At 31.5% G+C, this 18,926-nt stretch overlaps 1 protein-coding gene and 1 non-coding gene across 2 annotated transcripts; one reads left to right on the forward strand and one right to left on the reverse strand.

The window, feature by feature from the left end:
* The first annotated feature begins 3,134 nt into the window (after positions 1-3,134).
* On the forward strand, positions 3,135-3,548 carry LOC148760792 (uncharacterized). Its single transcript, XM_088809681.1, has one exon. It carries the CDS (start codon positions 3,135-3,137, stop codon positions 3,546-3,548), a length of 414 nt encoding a protein of 137 aa, XP_088665807.1.
* Positions 3,549-12,229: 8,681 nt separating this feature from the next.
* Positions 12,230-12,336, reverse strand: LOC148760793 (small nucleolar RNA R71). Its single transcript, XR_016028762.1, has one exon. It is a non-coding gene; the product is annotated as a small nucleolar RNA R71 (small nucleolar RNA).
* Between the last annotated feature and the right edge of the window lie 6,590 nt (positions 12,337-18,926).

The following is an 18,926-nucleotide window of genomic DNA, read 5'->3' on the forward strand; positions in this document are numbered from 1 at the left end:
GGACTTTTTTTAGCTGCTAGAGAACTAGGGTGCTTTTGATTTTTCAGGTTGCTTCGGGGTTTTCGTTTGCTCCTCCCCGATTGTCTATTTTTGGCTCTGCTTTATTCTCACACTTTTTGGCTTTTGCAGGGTGTCCTCTCGCTAAATCGGGTCTGGCACTGTAGTGGTTTTTTGGTGTTGGCAGAGGCGTCCTCCCACTACATTGCCAAACGCGATTTTCACGTCTGGCACTGTAGTGTTTGCTTGGTACTGGCAGGGGCATCCCTGCCAATACTTTTTTTTTTAATTAATGGTTTTATTATATATATCAGATCAATTAATTTTTGGTTTGTTGTCTGTTTAAAGTTGAGTGTCTACACCTTACTCAAAGTGTACAAGGCTTTAAGCTAGTAAAATTTTCCATTATTCACAATCAAATGCTATTTTAGTTGCTTGCAATACACCTCTAAATCCTATCAAGCCTTGATGTTGTTTCTCATTTTACCTTTGTCTTTCAAAACTAAAGCTAGGAGTAGACTTCATCTTCCTAGTAGTCATTGAGATAGAGACAATAAATTTGATTTGAACAAAGGGTTTTATTAAGAAATTAAAATGTCTATTTGAACAAATGCCACTACCTTAGAGGAACTTGACAACTTAGAATTCTTATTAATGATGATTATGAAGAGATCGATCCATTTATGAAGAAAGAAGAAGAAGGTGACATGGAAAGAGAAAAAGATGAACGTGTAGCAGAAGAAGATGATGAAGACCACGACCAAGAGATTGAATGTGGTGATGAAAAGGATGATGATGAATTTTACCATGATGAAAATGAGTTTGAATAATTTAATGATTATTGATTTGTTTAGACATATAAATTCAACAGTTTCATATGTTTTATTATAAGTTTGTATGACTTAGTGTTATACTCTATGTTATACAAGTTTTATACATTAATTTTTACTATTTGACACCCTTATTACTCATGCTTTATGGCTATCATTCTATAAATTATTTGATTGCTGTTTTATGAATAATAGTATTTCTTTATTTCTTTTTTTTATTCAAAATATTTTAGCATATATATATAATATAATATATGCTTTATGGCAGTGGAGATGGTTTGGCCACTGAGCAGAGGAGGGCCTAATGCAAGTTTTTCGATGGACACTAATCTGGAGTAGAGGTATATTAAATATCTTAGTAATAACCTAGCACATTTAATTATATATTTTATTATCTAATGACTTGATTATTTAACAATTTAGGAAGCCCTTAAAGGTTGTGATGGGAATCATGTTCTGAGTTTTGACAATTTTAATATAATTTTCTTTCAGAACTAATAGGTTAAAATTAAATCTAATGTTATGGCTTTTTTTGATGAATTTTTTGCTTTGGGTAGATTTGATCACAAGATTAACTCCTCTTTTACTCATTTTGAAAATTACTAACTAAGAGAATCTTGGTGATTTTAGACCACTTAGTCTTGTTGGTAGTCTTTATAAGTTGATTGGCAAAGTCTTTGTGAACAAGTTGAGACGAATGATGGGATCTATGATTAACCATAATCAATTTGCCTTCACTAAAGGCAAATCAATTCTTGATTGTGTTTTTGTGGCTAACAAAATCATTGATCATCTTAAGAAACAAGAGAATGGGGGTTTAATTTTTAAGGTTGACGTTGAGAAAGCTTTTGATAGTGTTGATTGGAATTTTCTGAATGTGATCATGAACAAGTTAGGATTTGGTTCTAGATAGAGAAAATGGATCTCTATTTGCATCTCATCGGGGCATCTATCTTAGTTTTATTCAATGGCACTCCTACCAAGCAATTTAGAAAGAGTAAGGGGCTTAGACAAGGTTGCCTTATCTCTTTTTATATTTGATATTGTGATTGATTCTTTTGGTGCTTTGATTAATAAAGCGGTTTCTCTTGGCTACCGTCATGGTGTTAGTATTGGAAGGAATGGACATACGATCTTTTATCTATAGTTTGTTGACAATACAATGATTTTCTACGAACCTAATATTGATAGTTTGATGAATATCAAGAGAATTCTTATTTGTTTTCAATTGATCTTGAGATTAAAGGCTAACTTTCTCAAAAGTAACCTCTATGGTATTGGGATTGACAATCATGTGTTGGAGGATTAGCCTTCTCATATCTCTTGTAAAATTGGTTCTTTTCCTTCATCCTATTTAGGGTTGCCTTTTAAAGTAAACATTAAATCTTGTGTTGTGTGGAAGCTTATTATTAAGAAATTCGAGACTCGCTTAATAGGTTGGAAAGGAAAACTTTTCTCTATGGGAGGTAGATTAATTCTTCTAAGGTTAGTCTTTGCTAGTCACCCTATTTATTTTATGTTTTTGTTTCGAATTCCTTTATTGTTAAGGAAGAGCTTGACAGAATACAAAGAAATTTTCTATGGAGTGGAGTTGCTTCAGGAAAGAAAATCCATTGCATTGATTGGGCTTCGTTTGCACTTCCAAGGAGAATGGAGGATTAAGCCTTGTTGATCTCAATATTAGAAAGAGATCTTTACTCAACAAGTGGATTTAGCGTTTTGGTGATGAAAAAAAATGTCTTTAGAGTAAAATTATTATTTAGCGAAATGGTTTAGATCCGAACGACCTATTTCCTTTACCCTTTAACATTAGAAAAATGTTATCTATCTGGAGAAACATTGTTAGTCCTCTTTCCTTTAATGATCTCAAGTCAAGAATTGTCAAAGCCAATATTGGATTCGTTTCGAGCAATGGTAATAATGTCATATTTTGGTGTGATCCTTGGATTGACAATTTGATTCTTAAAGATACTTTTCCTCACAATCTTGCCTTGTCAACTAGTAAAACTAGATGTTTGATTGATTTTGGATCTTCAAATGAAGATATATGTCATTGGAATATTCAATTGAGAAGAAATATTTTTGATTAGGAAGAGTCCAATGGAACCAATTATTTGGTATTATTTCTAACTTCTCTCTTGATAGGGATATGCCAGATAAAGTACTAGTGGTGACCATTCTGCTATGTCTTTTTATAGCACTATTTATGGTTATCATGGTTGTTTTGATAATACTTGAAAGATGGAGTGGCTCGATCTTGCTCCTTTCAAAGTGGAGGTCTTCTGTTGGCAAGTTATCTAGGGCAAAATGGCGATTAAAAGTAAATTAGCTAGAAGAGGTTTAATTGCTTATAATATTGCTCTTTGTGCTATTTTGAATGTTGAAATTGAAACTATTGAGCATCTTTTTCTTAGATGTTTTGACAATTGGAAAATATGGAATCTATGGCTTGATTCTTATGGTTTTAAGGGAGCTTTCCCTAACAACATTAGAAGCTTTGTTCTTGCTTGGAATGACACTGTTTCTCAAGGCAGTTGCTTGCCCTCTTGGCGAATGGCTTTTTACACCATTTTATGGATAATTTGGATTCAAGGAAATGGGTTGGTCTTTAATGGAAAACTTTGGGACCTTTATAAGATTGTTGATATCATTACACTAAAAGTTGGGTGGTGGGCAAAGGCGAAATGGCCTTTGGAAATCTTTCAGTTCTCTATGTTGTGAGAGAACCCTCACGTGTCAAAGCTAAATTAGTGGTAAAGAAAGACAAGCTAATGGTTGATTGGATGAAACTAGCTAGAGATTGCATGAAGTTTAACGTCGATGGAGCTTCAAGAGGAAATCCAAGCGATTCTAGAATAGGAGGTGCCTTAAGAGATGATTTTGGACATGTGAAAAATTTTGTTTTCTAAGTCTTTGGGTAGTGTTGATTCTCATTTTGCAAGCTAATGGCCACCAAGGAAGCTTTTCTCCTATTTGCTACTTCTGCTTAGGTTAGCACTCATGAACTTGTTGTTCAGTTTGACTCTTCCAATTTTATGTTATGGGTCAACAATCCCTCTCTCACCCCTTGGACAATGAGAAACACTATGAATCTCATCAATTGCATGAAAAAAAGAATTCAACAGTGGTCGATTGTTAAGATTACTAGATTTGCCAATAATCTTGCAAATCACTTAGCTAAGGCTGGAATCAATCGTTTTGATGATGTTCTTCGTTTCCATTACTGATCATTTAGGCTTTCTTTCTTCGTGCTTCTTGGGGTTTATTGTTTTTATTTTTTTTCCACTAGTTTTGCTATTATGGTTAATTTGTGAGTTTTATATTGTTGTTCTTTGTAGCTATTTAATTTCTGTAAGCTCTTTATATTTTTTGAATGTTGGTTGTTTGTGTGTAGTTGTAATTGAGCTTTTTCCATGTTCTTGTTGTACTTTTAGTGGAGTTTTACATCTTTTTGTGCGACTCCTTCTTTTGTAATAAAGGCTTTGCTATGAAAAAAAAATGTTTTTTTTTACAAATTATGCTAAAACCTAATTTTTTTTTGGAATTTGACATTTTTTTGGATCTGCAGTTTGCACAACTAGATATTGCTTGCTAGAGCACCAAATCAACGCTTCCCGAGGCCAAATCTGGTTGTGGAGTGTTAGATTGACTATCGTTGAAAGACAACATTGGTGGAGGAAATTTAGAAAGAGAAGGAGAGAAAAGGAGGATGTAGAGAAAGAAAGAAAAAGAGAAAAATGAAAGGCTTTTATATGTTAAGGTTAAGTTTTAATATATATATATATAGTCACAAAATGATTAAGGGCATTTTTGTTTCAATCTTTTTGGCTCATTTCTTAGTTAGCGAAATTGCTATTACTAAAGGATGATCGATAATTGCTATTTTGACCTCTCTTGGAATGATCATTCTTCAGAATAACCATTCCATAAACCAGATGAAGCTGTAAGAGTGTAATAAGAAATAGGGGGAATGGAATTTCCATTTCCTATTGGAGTCCATATTTAGGCTCATTTTATAGCTGTAATTGGAAACTAGCTGTTTAGAGGAAATTTGCCCATTAGATGTGTAAGGATTTTGCAACAAGTATATGTTGAGGTGATTTGGTAAGTTATCTAACACATCAGTTAAACAATTGGCTTTGATTGTTAGTCGTCTAACTAGTTGAATTTGAAAATCTTCCTTTGCCTTTAGTTGATCATCATTTTCTTTTAGTCCATTATTGTAGTACTTCATAGATTTAAAACCCTTCAAAATGGGTTTAATTGATTGGTTTTACTTCCATGGTCGATTAAAAGGAAACTTTAGCAGACTAAAGTGTTGATTATCTTACCTCTTTAGCTCTTCAGGACTTCTTGGGAATTTAGTCCATTAACTTGTTTCCCTTAATTGATCATTGTCTGTTGGCTTGACCTTATTGAGCTTTTTGGATTTGTTTTAGTCGATTAATACTCCATGACAATCAACTAAGCTTTACTGACTTGTTTTCCTTAATTGATCATTGTTTAAATTGTTTACTTGATCTTATTAAGCTCTTTGGATTTGTTTTAGTTGATTAACAGTCATAAAAAACAATATGGAGTCAACATAAAATACATGTTTAGTATTTGAAGTATTAACACTTGTTCAAATTATTCAAAACTACGTGCTTAATCTTTGTAACAAATTCTAGAGTTTATGGATTTAATCTTAAATTTTAATTGTTATTTAAGCATTTTACCTAAGTCTTGCCCAAAGTCTACATATAAAATCCACTACCACAGTTAAAAGTTATAACCATGTTCTTTCTTGAACCAAGCAACAAAATATATAGTTGGGATAAAGAACAAATCTATCATTGTACCATGTTCTATTGAATATATGAATATTTATTTTTTATGTGTGGAAAGAACTTACGTAAAGTTTTTTGGGTAGAATTTGTGAAGTTCTCCATTTAAAACAAAAATATAAAAATTAAATTTGAAAATTAAAATTGAGAGAATGATAAAGTTCAATGAGAAGATCAATAGTAATACGTAAAACGAGTAACTAAGGGTCCATTAGTTTTGCAGTAAAATATCTTTCGAAAAACATTTTCAAGATTTATATTTGTTTGACAGATGAAAAATTAATTTCATATGTAAAACATTTTACGAATCAATAAGGTTAACCACGAAAAATGTCTTACACCATTAAAGGCATAAGACGTTTTCCAGAGAACAATAAAAACACTTTTATACTAAGTTTATGAGTATAAGTTTGATGAATATTAATATTTAACTTAAAATATTAAAAAATAAAAAATATTAATATTTAACTTTAAAATAAATAATTAAAAATATTAATATTTGAATTATACAACATTATTAAAATTAAAAAAATATTATTTTAATGAAACCATTCAATACAATTAAATTTTTTTATTTATAAATGAAATAAATCTTACTAATAATTATAATAAAAAATATTTCAATGATCATCATTTGATGAATACACATTTATAATAGGTTTAAATCTTACTAATAATTATAATAAAAAATATTTCAATAATTGTTATTTAATACATACATATTTATAGGTAGAGGTTTTGGATATCTTATACAATTGATGAATATTTATATTTTTATAGTTATGATAAAAAAGTGATAAGATGAAAATTTTTTTAAAAATTAGAATTTATTTTTATTACAAATTTGTGGTTAAATGCTTTGAGAAATATCATTATTGATTTTATCCATTTTCATTTCCATTCTTAATTTGATCCCAAATTAGTGAAAATCAAATATCAATATTGTTTTGTACTCAACTCTTATTTATTATTTTAACACCTAAATAACTCCACGATGATAAAAAATATTTTTCATAAAATGATACAAACAACATAAAATGCTTTCGACAGTTTATCCAAATAATGGAAAACATTAAATTTTTTTGGTTAAAGATTTTACACAGAAAAATTTTTTCCTCTAGTAAGTTATTTTTCGATTATCAAACGGAGCCTAAAATTACTATCTATATACAAAATTTGATCAATTTTTAGTGAGCGGTGAAAACTTTTTCAGAATTTTTTTTATGAAAATACCAATTTAAACAGTATCAAAACATATTCAAATTATTTCAAATTTTCTATACGAGATATATGTACCAAGGTCTTTCAATCTATCTTTTGGAGTTTGAAATTTAAATTTTATTTGATATTTTTAATACTCGAAAGTTATGCTATTGGTTATTCCTCATTCAGACTTGTGGTGAATTTTTAATTGAAAGTTATTGGCTCTTGAAATTTTAGAGAAAGGTTTTGTGCGAAACATAGACTCACATGTAACATTATTATTCATACTAGCGAGGGGCTTATTAGCTATTAGTGTACATAAAACTTTAATGTTTACATCATTTATTCTATTTTCTCTTTAGACTTTATTCAAATGTGTTATAATTTTTTTCAATAAAATTATAAAAAATCTTCAACTCAAAATTAATCTATTTGTTCGCATTTAAAAGTATTTGGTAATTTTACTAAAACAAAATTAACAATCTAACTTCTTATAAAAACGTAAGTTATCCATATGATGTTAATTAGAAAAAAAAACTACAAGGTATTAATTGATAAAAAAAATCATAGGATGTCATTCGAGAAAAGTTGAAATAAAAAAAAAGCGTAAATACAATTTATTTTAATATTTTTAAAAATTAACGATATATACTGTTTATATCTTCTTTAAAAAAATATTAATTGCTCCATAATGGCATACAATGACAAATTTTATTTAGCTCCATCAAAATTAAATTAAAAGACATAGCATTTGGTTATAATTTTGCTAATTATAACTTAATCCGCTATTAAAACTTGAAATCACTTTTTTCTTTCATTGTGATGTCTAATTGTATGGATTAGAAACATTCCTTTTCTGTTATCATAATTATTTTTTAAAAAACTAAAAAAAATTCTAATATATATATATATACACACACACACAATCAATCAAACTTATTAATTTTTTAAAGGTTTTAATTAAAATTATGGTCATACAATTTCTTTTTACAGAATCATGGCTGTATTAATATTTGTTGATAAATTATGAATTTAGCTTTTTGACTCATAATACTAACAAAGTCAAACCTCTTAATCTTGGTACGTGCATAAGTAGTAATGACTAGTTTAAGTAATGGCCATTAGCCTATAACCCAAAATAAAAAAGACGCATTACTTAATTTAATATTTTCCTCATCTTATTCTCCAATCCAATCGTATTATTGTAGTGGAAAATACACTTGCCCCATATCCTTAGTGTCATCGAAGGATAATGAACAATTTAATTAATTAATTAATTAAATTATGCTGGTCCTGGCCGGCCAGCCAAACAAAGTAATGCGAAAAGATTATAAAGACCACTAAGATAATTAGTCATTCTCCTTTCAAGTTTTCCAAAGACAGGAAAGAATCCACTTTTCTTTACATAGATGTAAAACATCATAACACTTGGAACAAGCAAAGCAATAAAATAATGCAACAATTAACACTTTGGGATATAATATATTTAATAATTTGATGCACCTACCTGATGAATCTATTCATCATGTTTTTGATATTCTTATTCTTCGATCCTATCCTCAAGCAAGAAGAAAAGACAATATTAGTTATTGCTAATTTCTTCTCTAGTTAATAAAAATGACTAATAAGTACTCTTTTAAATGATATCAATGGGGCTTGTATGCCAAAAATATTTAATAGGTTGGTCTAGTCTTTTGGAATAATAATAATTAGAATTTGACATAACCACTTGGTGGGTAAAAGAGAAAAAAAATTTAAAAATGGTATAATGTTTGAAAAAGTTTTTGAATTATTTAAGAAATTTTAATTAAACTCTTATACTTTTATTTCATTCAATTAAGAGTCTTATATTTTTATTTTGAATCAAATAAATCTTTACACGTGACTTTAATATAAAAGGTGAAAAAAGTTACATAACCATATCATTATACCATAACATCATTCATTATGACATATCAGCATATTAGGTTAACGTCACGTGATATAAAATGATGAGTGATATTTTGATTAATAACAATTAATTAACCATTAGTCATAATAGCTTATTTGATTCAAAACAAAAATATAATAACTGATTAAACATAATAAAAGAATAAGAATATATTTAAAATTTTATAAATAATTTAAAGATTTTTTTTAAAAAAATTGTTCTGCTAAAAAAATAATAAGCATATTCATTCCTAATTTGATAAACGTAATTATAATTTCTTTAATTATAAATAATTTTATTAATAAAATTGACCTAACTTGATATGATTGATTGGTTGTATCAAATTCAACAATTGATAATAAATAAATCTATCTCACACATCCGTAAAAGCTTTTTGAATCTTCAAACGAGAAACCATTTTTGTTCACATGCGTTTATTGGAATGGATGGGTGTGATTGGGATATGCAACAAAATTTTGTCTAAGATTCTTCTTTGAATAATTTCGGAAAAACTCGTAAAGATAAATCACCGAAAAAGAAAGGGATTGGACGAGAGAGAGTAGATTTATTCCATCCCACATAATACCTCAGTCCAGGGGCAAATGACTTGCTTTTTGTCTTCCACGAGATGTGATGTCATCATTCCTTACCGTCTGTAGTGACGCAAGAGTGAATGAGGCAAATGAGACAAGATGTAGAGCAAAACACAAGGGACAGCCGTGATGAATTGTTTCCTTGGGGTTCGCCTCCTCCCTCGCTTTCCTTAATTTAGTTTCACACGTGAAAAATCTCACTTAAAATTTTTTTATTAAATTTTTATTTTTATTAAATGACACAAAATTATTTATATATTTATTTTAAGTACTTAATATCCTTATCTCTTTTACTATTTTTTTAATTTTTTTTTAAAATTAAATATTTTAGAAACAGAATATGTAATGGATATCACCAAAAGGGACAAAAAAGTATGGCATCGAAAGCGGCGTGCTCCCGTTTACACTTGTCCCGGTTCGCGCCACGCGGAAACGGGTGGGAAGACCAGGCGATGGCTACCGAGTTGACCTGGACGTGGATGTGATGCTTCAACCATTGTTTCGTTTTCATTGCTTAGGAAATTACTAAGCGTACCCCCTCCGCATGCTTATTCTTCCTCCTAATGGCTACGCAAGAATATTATTGAATTTAATTAATCGATCTTGGATACGTGTAAAAAAACTTACTAAAAATCTCGTTACCGTTAATCTGGAATATCTGTAATATTGCACAGAAGATTAAGCAATCTATTTATTTAAATTTTTTTTTAAAATGACATAATTTTATCCTTTAATTATTTTATGGGCATATTGCAAATATTATCTACCCAAATATTATATTCATAGGAGAAAGGAAAAATTTAAATATAACTCATTAAGTTAAAAAAAAATATATATATATATACCAATTATTGAATCTAACATTCAAATGCTTCTTTTTCAAAATTTGAAAACAGTGATTACGATGTATTTTCTTGCTTTTCTTGTTTTTTGACGATTCTTTTGTTGTCAAAGAAAGACATAAATGGCTAGGGGCCCTTTATGTTAAGCATGGAAAGCAACGTTGTAAAGAAAATGTGGGAGGGTTGTACAGTAAGTCAAGCAAATGTCACTGGTTTTACAAATATTTAAGAAACACGACAGCAATTGGGGGTATGAACAACGAAGCTGTGAAGCAAGCAGCAGCAATTTTGTTTTGACCAAAACAAATCTTGCGTATGACTATCTACGGACGGTGGTCTGGACTCCTGGGTCTCTCTCTCCTACAATATTCTTTAGAATTGATGCATCAAGACTTTCTTGTCAATCAAACATCGAGACTACTGTAAACCATGGGCTCAAACTTTTTTACCTTAGCATCTTCCCACGTTGAATTGGGTGCTTTGTATAACTACTTTCTATTAGTGTGGACATGGCTCTGGTGCCCTATCTTTGATGCATTTCTTAGCTAATGGTTCTAATCTAGGAACCCATCAAACAGAAATTATTAGGAGAATAAACTCAATTCAACAATGTCTTTTCTTACTTATTTAATGGGCATGTCTTTATTAATGTTATTTTATTAGTAATTGTTTTGAGGGATAAAGAGGGGAATGAGAGATCTAGATCAAGAAAAGAAGAAATTAAACAAGGAGGGTAGAAGCAAGATAAAGTTGTTTATATTAAGTTTATCAGGTTCCTCTTTTGATATATTTATATATAACTTATAGATTGATAGATCAGTTTAATAAGTGAATCAATAATCAAATCGTGAATAATTTATTACAAATTGCATTTATTCACACAATTTGACCAAATGGTTGCTGAATAAAATTCAAATTCTAATAGTTAGTAAAACTTAAGAGGTTTTAAGAGCACATTTATAGATTTACTCTCTCTCAATGCTGAGTGTTATATTTCAATCTATTCCATGTATATACAATTGAGCAAAGAATAAATGGAAACAATTAGTAGAGTTGACCACCAGATTACAGCCACGATTTAGTCAATATTGCAGTATTAACATTGATTTTTTTTTCTTCTTTTAATTGGAGGCACAGAATGAGGGAGTGGGCTTGAGTCCTCATTACTCCCCCTCAAGTTGAGGCGTGAGAGAGAAAGAACACCCAACTTCGCATGCAGCATTTGAAATTAATTTTTTGGAAGAGCTTTGGTGAATATATCTACTAATTGGTTGTAAAAACGCACAAAATGAGTAACTAGCGGACTTTCAGAAACTTTTTTCAAGAACTAAGTTATAATCAATTTTAATGTCTTATGTTCGTGCATGAACACCAGATCATAAGACATAAAGAGGACACTGATATTATAAAGTAGATGGTTGAGACAAGTGAACACCAAGGTCACGCATGAGACAGGCAAGTTAAGTGAGTGAGCAGCTGTTGAAGCAATAGCCTTGTATTCATCCTCAACATTGGATACAGCAACAGTTTATTGTTTCTTAGTTAGCTCCCCACCATATCAGATTTGAAACAAGAAAACCTCATAATTGTTGGAATCTACACTTGAAAAAATAAAGAAGAATACACGAAGAAATAAAAAGTGACTTAACTATTAACAACAAAAAGAAATAAGAAAGTGTTTTGAATGTGAAATTCGGTTTGAGAGGTGCTATCAAGCCAACAATTTTGAAATTAAGTTGGCCATCATTCAAACGACCCAAACGTTTGTTCAATTTGGAGGCCTCCCCAATGATGACCCGAACGCTCACATTTCAAACTTCTTGGAGATTTACGACACCGTTAAACACAATGGAGTTACTGATGATGCCATTTGGTTGAGGTTGTTTCCTTTCTCACTAAGGGATAAAGCCAAGGTTTAGTTGAACTCTCTTCCCTCCGACTCCATCACTACTTGAGATGACCTTGCACAGAAGTTTCTAGCCAAGTTCTTCCCTTTGTCAAGACAGCTAAAATGAGGAATGATATTACTTCTTTCACATAGTTGAACTTTGAGTCTTCGTACGAAGCATGGGAGAGGTATAAGGACTTGCTTCGAAAATGCCCGCACCACGGTCTACCTAAATGGTTTCAAGTACAGACATTTCATAATGGGTTGTTGAATCCAATTTGGACTACCATTGATGCCGTAGCTGGTGGTATTCTCATGGCTAAGTTGATTGATGATGCTTATGACTTGTTGGAAGAGATGGCATTGAATAACTATTAGTGGCATTTTCAGAAGGCCTTATTAAAAAAGTTAGCTGGTGTCCATGAGTTGGATGATATTAATGCATTGACTTCTTGGTAAACGCTCTTACTAAGATATTTGATTCTTTTAGAGTCCATTTAGTACAAAGTCTTTTTATTACTTGTGATTATTATGGTGAGGGACACTCGAGTGATCAATGTCATATGAGTATCGAGTTAGTGCAGTTTATGGGGAATAGATAGCAAAACAACCCAAACTCTAAGACATATAATCCAAGGTGGAGGAATCACCCTAACTTCTCTTAAAGCAACAATCAGGGTCCTTTGTCAGCTCTAAGACTGAATTTTCCTCCAGGTTTCCCATAGCAACCTAGACCCCCAATGCAAGAAAATAAGCCACCTATAGAGGAGCTTCTCATGTAATAAATGGCTAAAGTATATGCCTTTATTCATAGTCAGGTAGCTTCGTTGAAAAATCTTGAGACTCAAGTGGGGCAATTAGACAATGATATCAACAATAGGTCTCAAAGGACTTTACTGAGCAATATTGAGCCTGATCCAAGCAAGGTAAAGAACTTTGTTTGGTAGTAACCCTTCGGGGTGGGAAAGAAGTTAGCAGCAATAATAAGACAGAAGAGCCACAAGAGAAGCCATTTGAGAATGAATCAGAAGTTGAAAAGTTAGACAAGCAAGTGTAGGTCAAAGATACACAAGCAGCATACCCTCCTCTATTTCCTAGGTGCTTCTAAAAGTAAAAGTTAGATGCTTAATTTTAGAAATTTCTAGGGGTTTTCTAGAAGCTCCACTTTAGTATCATTTTTGTTGAAGTTTTGGAGCAAATGCCTTCGTATGTTAAGTTTTTAAAAGATATCTTGACAAAAGAAATGAGATTGGGTGAGTATGAGACAATGACGCTCACTGAGGAGTGCAATGCTATTATCCAAAAAAAGCTTCCACCAAAGCTTAAGGCTCTAGGAAGTTTTGTATTCCTTGCACTATTGGTAGTTTTAACATTTCTAAAGCTTTGTGTGATTTGGGTGTTAGTGTTTCAATAATGCCTTCGTCTATTGCCAAGAAACTTGGATTTAATGAGATACAACTTACTACTATTTCTTTGCAGTTAGTAGATAGAACAATTTGGCACCTTTTGGGATTATAAAGGATGTGTTGGTTAAAGTTGGGCACCTTTATATTTCGGTGGACTTCATTGTGCTTGAGATGGAAGAGGATGTGGAAATTCCTTTAATCTTAGGATGTCCTTTCTTAGCAACTGCTGGCACAATCATTGGTGTGAAGGATAACAAGATAACTTTTAAAGTTGAAGAAGAGGTAGCCGAGTATAATATTTTCAATGTAATTAAGCATCATGCCTCTTCAGTTAATTGTTATAGAGTGGATTTAGTTGATGAGGGCAAGGGTAAGCCTATTTTTCTACCTTTAAGTGAGCAAGACCTAACCTTTGGGTTAAAACTGCCACCTCCACAGATCAAAACTAAGCAATCACATGAGAAGCATCATCCACCACCTCCCAATTGTCTTGATTTTAAGGTTGGGTAGCAAGTTTTACTCTCTAATTCTCACATTAAACCTATTTTATGGAAACACAAGATAAGATGGTTGGATCCTTTTAAAATGATCAAGGTCTACCCCTATGGGATAACAGGGATAGAGAGTGAGGCCGTTCGAGCGCTTATGGTTAATCGACTAAGCCTCAAGCTTTATTATGTGGATGAAGAAGAGTAAAAAGGGGTGCCATTGTCAAGTTAGTGACTATAAAGAAGTGTTTCTTGGAAGGCAATCCAAGTGTTTAAACTTTTAATGTTTCTTTTATGTCTTTTAAAATTTTGAATTTTAGTTATTAAATGTTAATTTTTCAAAATTTAGTGATTGATTTATGTTTTATTTTCCTCTTGCAGATCTTTTATCATTTTGCCTTCATTTAGTGTAAAGGAAAAAACAAAAAGGTGAGAAGTGAAGAAAAGAAGAAAGGCAAAACATTAAGCTCAACATTGCGACGCTAAAACAGCCATGAAGGCTAACCTAAGAAGGCAACATCACAGTGTTGGTCCTTTAGTGTTGCGGCATTGCAACAGTGCTTTTGAAAAAAAAAAAAAGGAATAACATGTTTTAGCGTTGTGATGTTGGGTTGAGGATTCTCCATTTATTTAAGCCTTCTCGATCTCTCTTTTCCTCTACCACTTAAACTTTAGTTGCAAATTTCTCACTTCCCCTTCCATCAAACCCAAAAATTTCCCAAACCCATTCACAAAACCTTCCAAAAACTCAAGTTTCTTTCACAAAAACACAAGATTCAAGGATTTTTACCAACTTTCTTCCATCAAAGTGCAAATTTTTTCTTAAGTAAATGCCTAGTTTTCAAGAATATTTGTTTTTGATAATATTGTTTATGTTGGAAGAGTTTAGTTGGTACTTGATGATGGGTTTTCAATATTGTTGATATTGCAATTATGACTCATTAAGTTTAGATTCTAATATTGGCTATATATGACATGTAAGTGTATATCTACCTCACACGTAAATCAAATCAATTATCTTATGCAATTGATATTGAACATATGCCATTCCATCCAAGGCTCACACTAAACTCTCTCTTTCAGTTCCGTTTAGGTTACCTTATCAATCTAATTGGCGGCCAATCAATCCGATGCATTAAAAATAGGATTGAAATAACAACTCAAATACTATCAATCATAAGCAAAAGAGAGTACTCAAAATTCAAACTACATGTTGGATTCAATTGCTATTCTAGATAAGAAAATTAATTCCTCACAATTACTAAAAACATCATCTAAAAAAGTTTAACTATCAACATAAAACATAAAAAGTATAAAAAGAACTAAAGAAGAAAAGAAAACTAGGATTAATCAGGTCTTCGAGCTTCAATCTTCAAGAGTTTTTCCTTGCTTTCTTGATGGCTCTTTTTCTTTAGAGAAAACCTAGTTTAATTGTTGTTCTCAAGTGCTTTGAAAGGGTCTTTAAATAGGGCTTAGAATTCCACATGAATTGAGAGTCCAAATATCATGAAACTTGAGATGTCATGTTGACTCCACAGTACCATTCCCTTAGCACGTGACACTGAGCTTTCTAACTTGGCCTGTGGTCACCTTTTCTTCATAGCATCGTGGCACCCAACATTTTATCTTGCCACATTTGTTCTGCTGCCCTAATTTGACTTGTGACGTAAGTTTCTCCTTCTTCCAAGCTGAATAAGGCAAAGTGGTAAACATAAAAGTTATAGCCTTATCTCTTATCTTTCTAATGGCCTAAGAATCGCATTAATAGAAATTTTAGAATGAAAGTTATACTCAACATACTGAAACATGTGCAGAAAAAGCATTCATCAATTCAAGCCTTTTCAATTGCACACCTATAAGAGCAACAAACTAACTTAAATAATAATTAAACTTAAAGCAAATTATTATAAAAAAAAACTTAAAATAACCTAAAATAATTTACTAAACTAATTAAAAATAAATAAAAGTATCTAATTTCTAAATTTAATCTCGGGAAGTTTATCCATTTAATCCTCTAAATGTGACAAAATAAATAGAGCTATCACATCCCCCGACTTAAGATTTTGCTATTCCTCAAGCAAAACAGAAAGGAAAACTAAACAAAACAAAATCAGGTAAACTTTAAATAAAGAAAACAACTCGCTAGAGATAGGTTTCACCACACCAATGATCTCTCACAATGTCCTCATAACTTATCTTAAATCTCAACTTAAGGTAAAACATAGGTGTTGTCACGACCTAAACCCGAGGGTCCACGACTGACGCACGAGCTTGACAGGTGGAGCTTGCGGGACTTGAGCAAGCCTTAGAGTTCAAATGCCAAACATACATAGGCAAGGGTTCTCAACTTCCATATATCACAAAACGTTTATATTCAAACACATTTAATAAGCCTTTTGGCACACAATCCATAAACATGATATTCATAAAGCCATACATCTTGGTTCCATTAGTTTTTGATGATAATAAAACATTTTCATTTATTTATGTCTAATACCTTTACTTGAGTGTGTAGGAAATTAATATATGAAATTAATTTATTAACTCTTCAAAGAGTATTTTTGATAGAAAAAGAGGGATAAAATTAACAAGATGTAACTGAATAACAAGGAGGAAGCTTATTGGTGAAACAAGGAAGAACATTGGTTGACCAAATTTCAAATTGGAGAAATGGCAGGTCGAAGAGTTTGAGAAACATAATCAATTTAGTCAACCAAGTCAGTCGACTAAGTGCTCTATGCTAGAATTTGCAAACCAGAAACAGAACCAACTTAGTCAACTAAGTTAGTCGACTAAGAGCTCTCTGTCTACAATTTGAACCAGAGCACTACAAGACAGATTAACGGTTAGAACTCATTCTCAACTGTTTCTAACGGATATAAATTGCCAAACTGCCATCAGAGTTGAATCTCCAAGTATAAAAGGGTTTTCCAACAATTAGAAACAAGTTTTTGAGAAGCCTTGAATGAGATTTGAGCTATAGAAAGTAGAAAAACCAGAAAAGCTTCACTGCACTTGTCTGCACTTAAACGGCTACTCTTTGCATTTGTATTTAGCACTCAATCTTGTACCACTCAGATCAACCAGTGATCATAGGTACCTTCTTTTACTACTTCTCTTGTATTCTTAGAGTGAAGGAGTCACTCTAAGGAGTTGTTCAAGCTTAGGACAGCTTGATTGTTAAAGGTTGTGGTTGAGCCTTGGAAAACCACTTTGGGTTTTAGTTGAGCCCGTGAAAAACTAGTGTAAAAGGTTGTAGTTGAGCCTAGTAAAAGCCATTGTAAAAGCTTGGTGGAAGCTTGTGAATTTCACCGGTTGTTAGTGAGTTTGTGAGAAAATCCTTGGTTGGATAATCAAGGTAGTGGATGTAGGTCTATGACTGAACCACTCTAAATTACTGTGCATTTTATACTCTATTTTTGTTTTCTTAAGTTCTGAAAATTAGTTTCCAATCTTGTCAAGAGCCAAATTGTACTATTCACCCCCCTCTAGCACATATTATAGGAACCAACAAAACATTGGCCATACAAAGTGGGTTCATACATAACAACTTTTACATAAGTTAAATTGGCACATTGTGCCTACATATATATCTATTACCATACGTGGAGTGGAAGCTCGTGACAAAACTAAAGGAGTTCCTAAAATAGGGGACTTACTGAATGTCAAGAATGGGTGAGTCAATAGATGACCTTTGCCACATAGTCTGATGGCCTAGTTATCTACAAATGGTATGAATAAATGGACGAGTCATTTAATACTTAGTAGGGGGGGTAGATAAATTCAAATCATATATATATATATCATTTATTATTTAATGCACTACTAGTGCAATTGTTAGTTAAAATTCTACTACGCAAATATACCTATCGAATAGATAATATAAAAGCACGCAGAGTATTGATCCCACAAAGAATTGATCTAAAATTTTGTTAAGTACTAAAATTAGAACAATTTAATCTTATCCAAAGAATTAATATCAAATCACTAAATTAACTAACTAAAACTACTTAACCAAAATTTAAACTAAGAAAAATCAAAATAATAATAACTTGAGTAAATATCAAATCAAACAAGCCTAGGATCAAAATATCCTTCACACTTCATCTAAATCTTACCTCTCTTCCTTAACTTATTTCAATAGGTTGAATTGCTAACCTAGAGTCCTAAATTATTTAGAAAGGTATCTCGAGTCATCTTATAAAAATATCTATTTTAACCAAAACACTATATCCCTATGTGAATTGAAATTAAAATAGATTCATTAAGTTTAGGCTCTAATCTGGCTACATATGACCTATAAGTATATCCCTATCCTATACGCAAATCAATTAATATGATCAAATGCTATCTCAATTTTAGTTTACACTAAACTCCCTTTCCCAAGTTTGTTTAGGTTCCTAAATCAATTTAATTGGTTGCCAAGCAATTAAAAAGCATTAAGAATAAATTGGAATAAACAATTCAAATCCCATTGAAGATAAGTAAGAAAGAGATTAAAAATTTAGATTGCATGTGAGTTCAATTGCAATCCTAGAAAAAGAAAATTAACTACTCATGATTGCAAAGACAAATAACATTATAATAATTTCAACCATTGAGAGTAACAAGAAAAATAAAAGCCAAGGAAGAAAACAAAAAAAACATTTGCTGCCTTGCTCTCCAAGTTTCAGCCTCAACTTCTAGCTTTTTGAATCTCCAAAGTTGTCTACCCTAATGTTCTTAAAAATATCCTATTTATACTAATAAATTTAACCTATAGTTCCCTAAGTTTACCTATGATTTAATTGGGCTTAAAAGTGTAATGAGAGGCCTAAAACAATTTCAATTGTTAGCCTTTAAAATTTCCATTCTAGCCACATTACGTCCAGCACTTTTCCAACATGATTTTCTCTATCTTCAAGGCAGAACTGGATAAAGTGT

The sequence above is a fragment of the Theobroma cacao genome, chromosome 9 (assembly GCF_053813885.1).
Source record: "Theobroma cacao isolate CCN51 chromosome 9, ASM5381388v1, whole genome shotgun sequence".
Taxonomy (NCBI): domain Eukaryota; kingdom Viridiplantae; phylum Streptophyta; class Magnoliopsida; order Malvales; family Malvaceae; genus Theobroma; species Theobroma cacao.

Bases quoted from the DNA above. Each gene is read 5' to 3' on its own strand.
- LOC148760792 (XM_088809681.1), top strand. From the start codon at position 3,135: ATGGCGATTAAAAGTAAATTAGCTAGAAGAGGTTTAATTGCTTATAAT.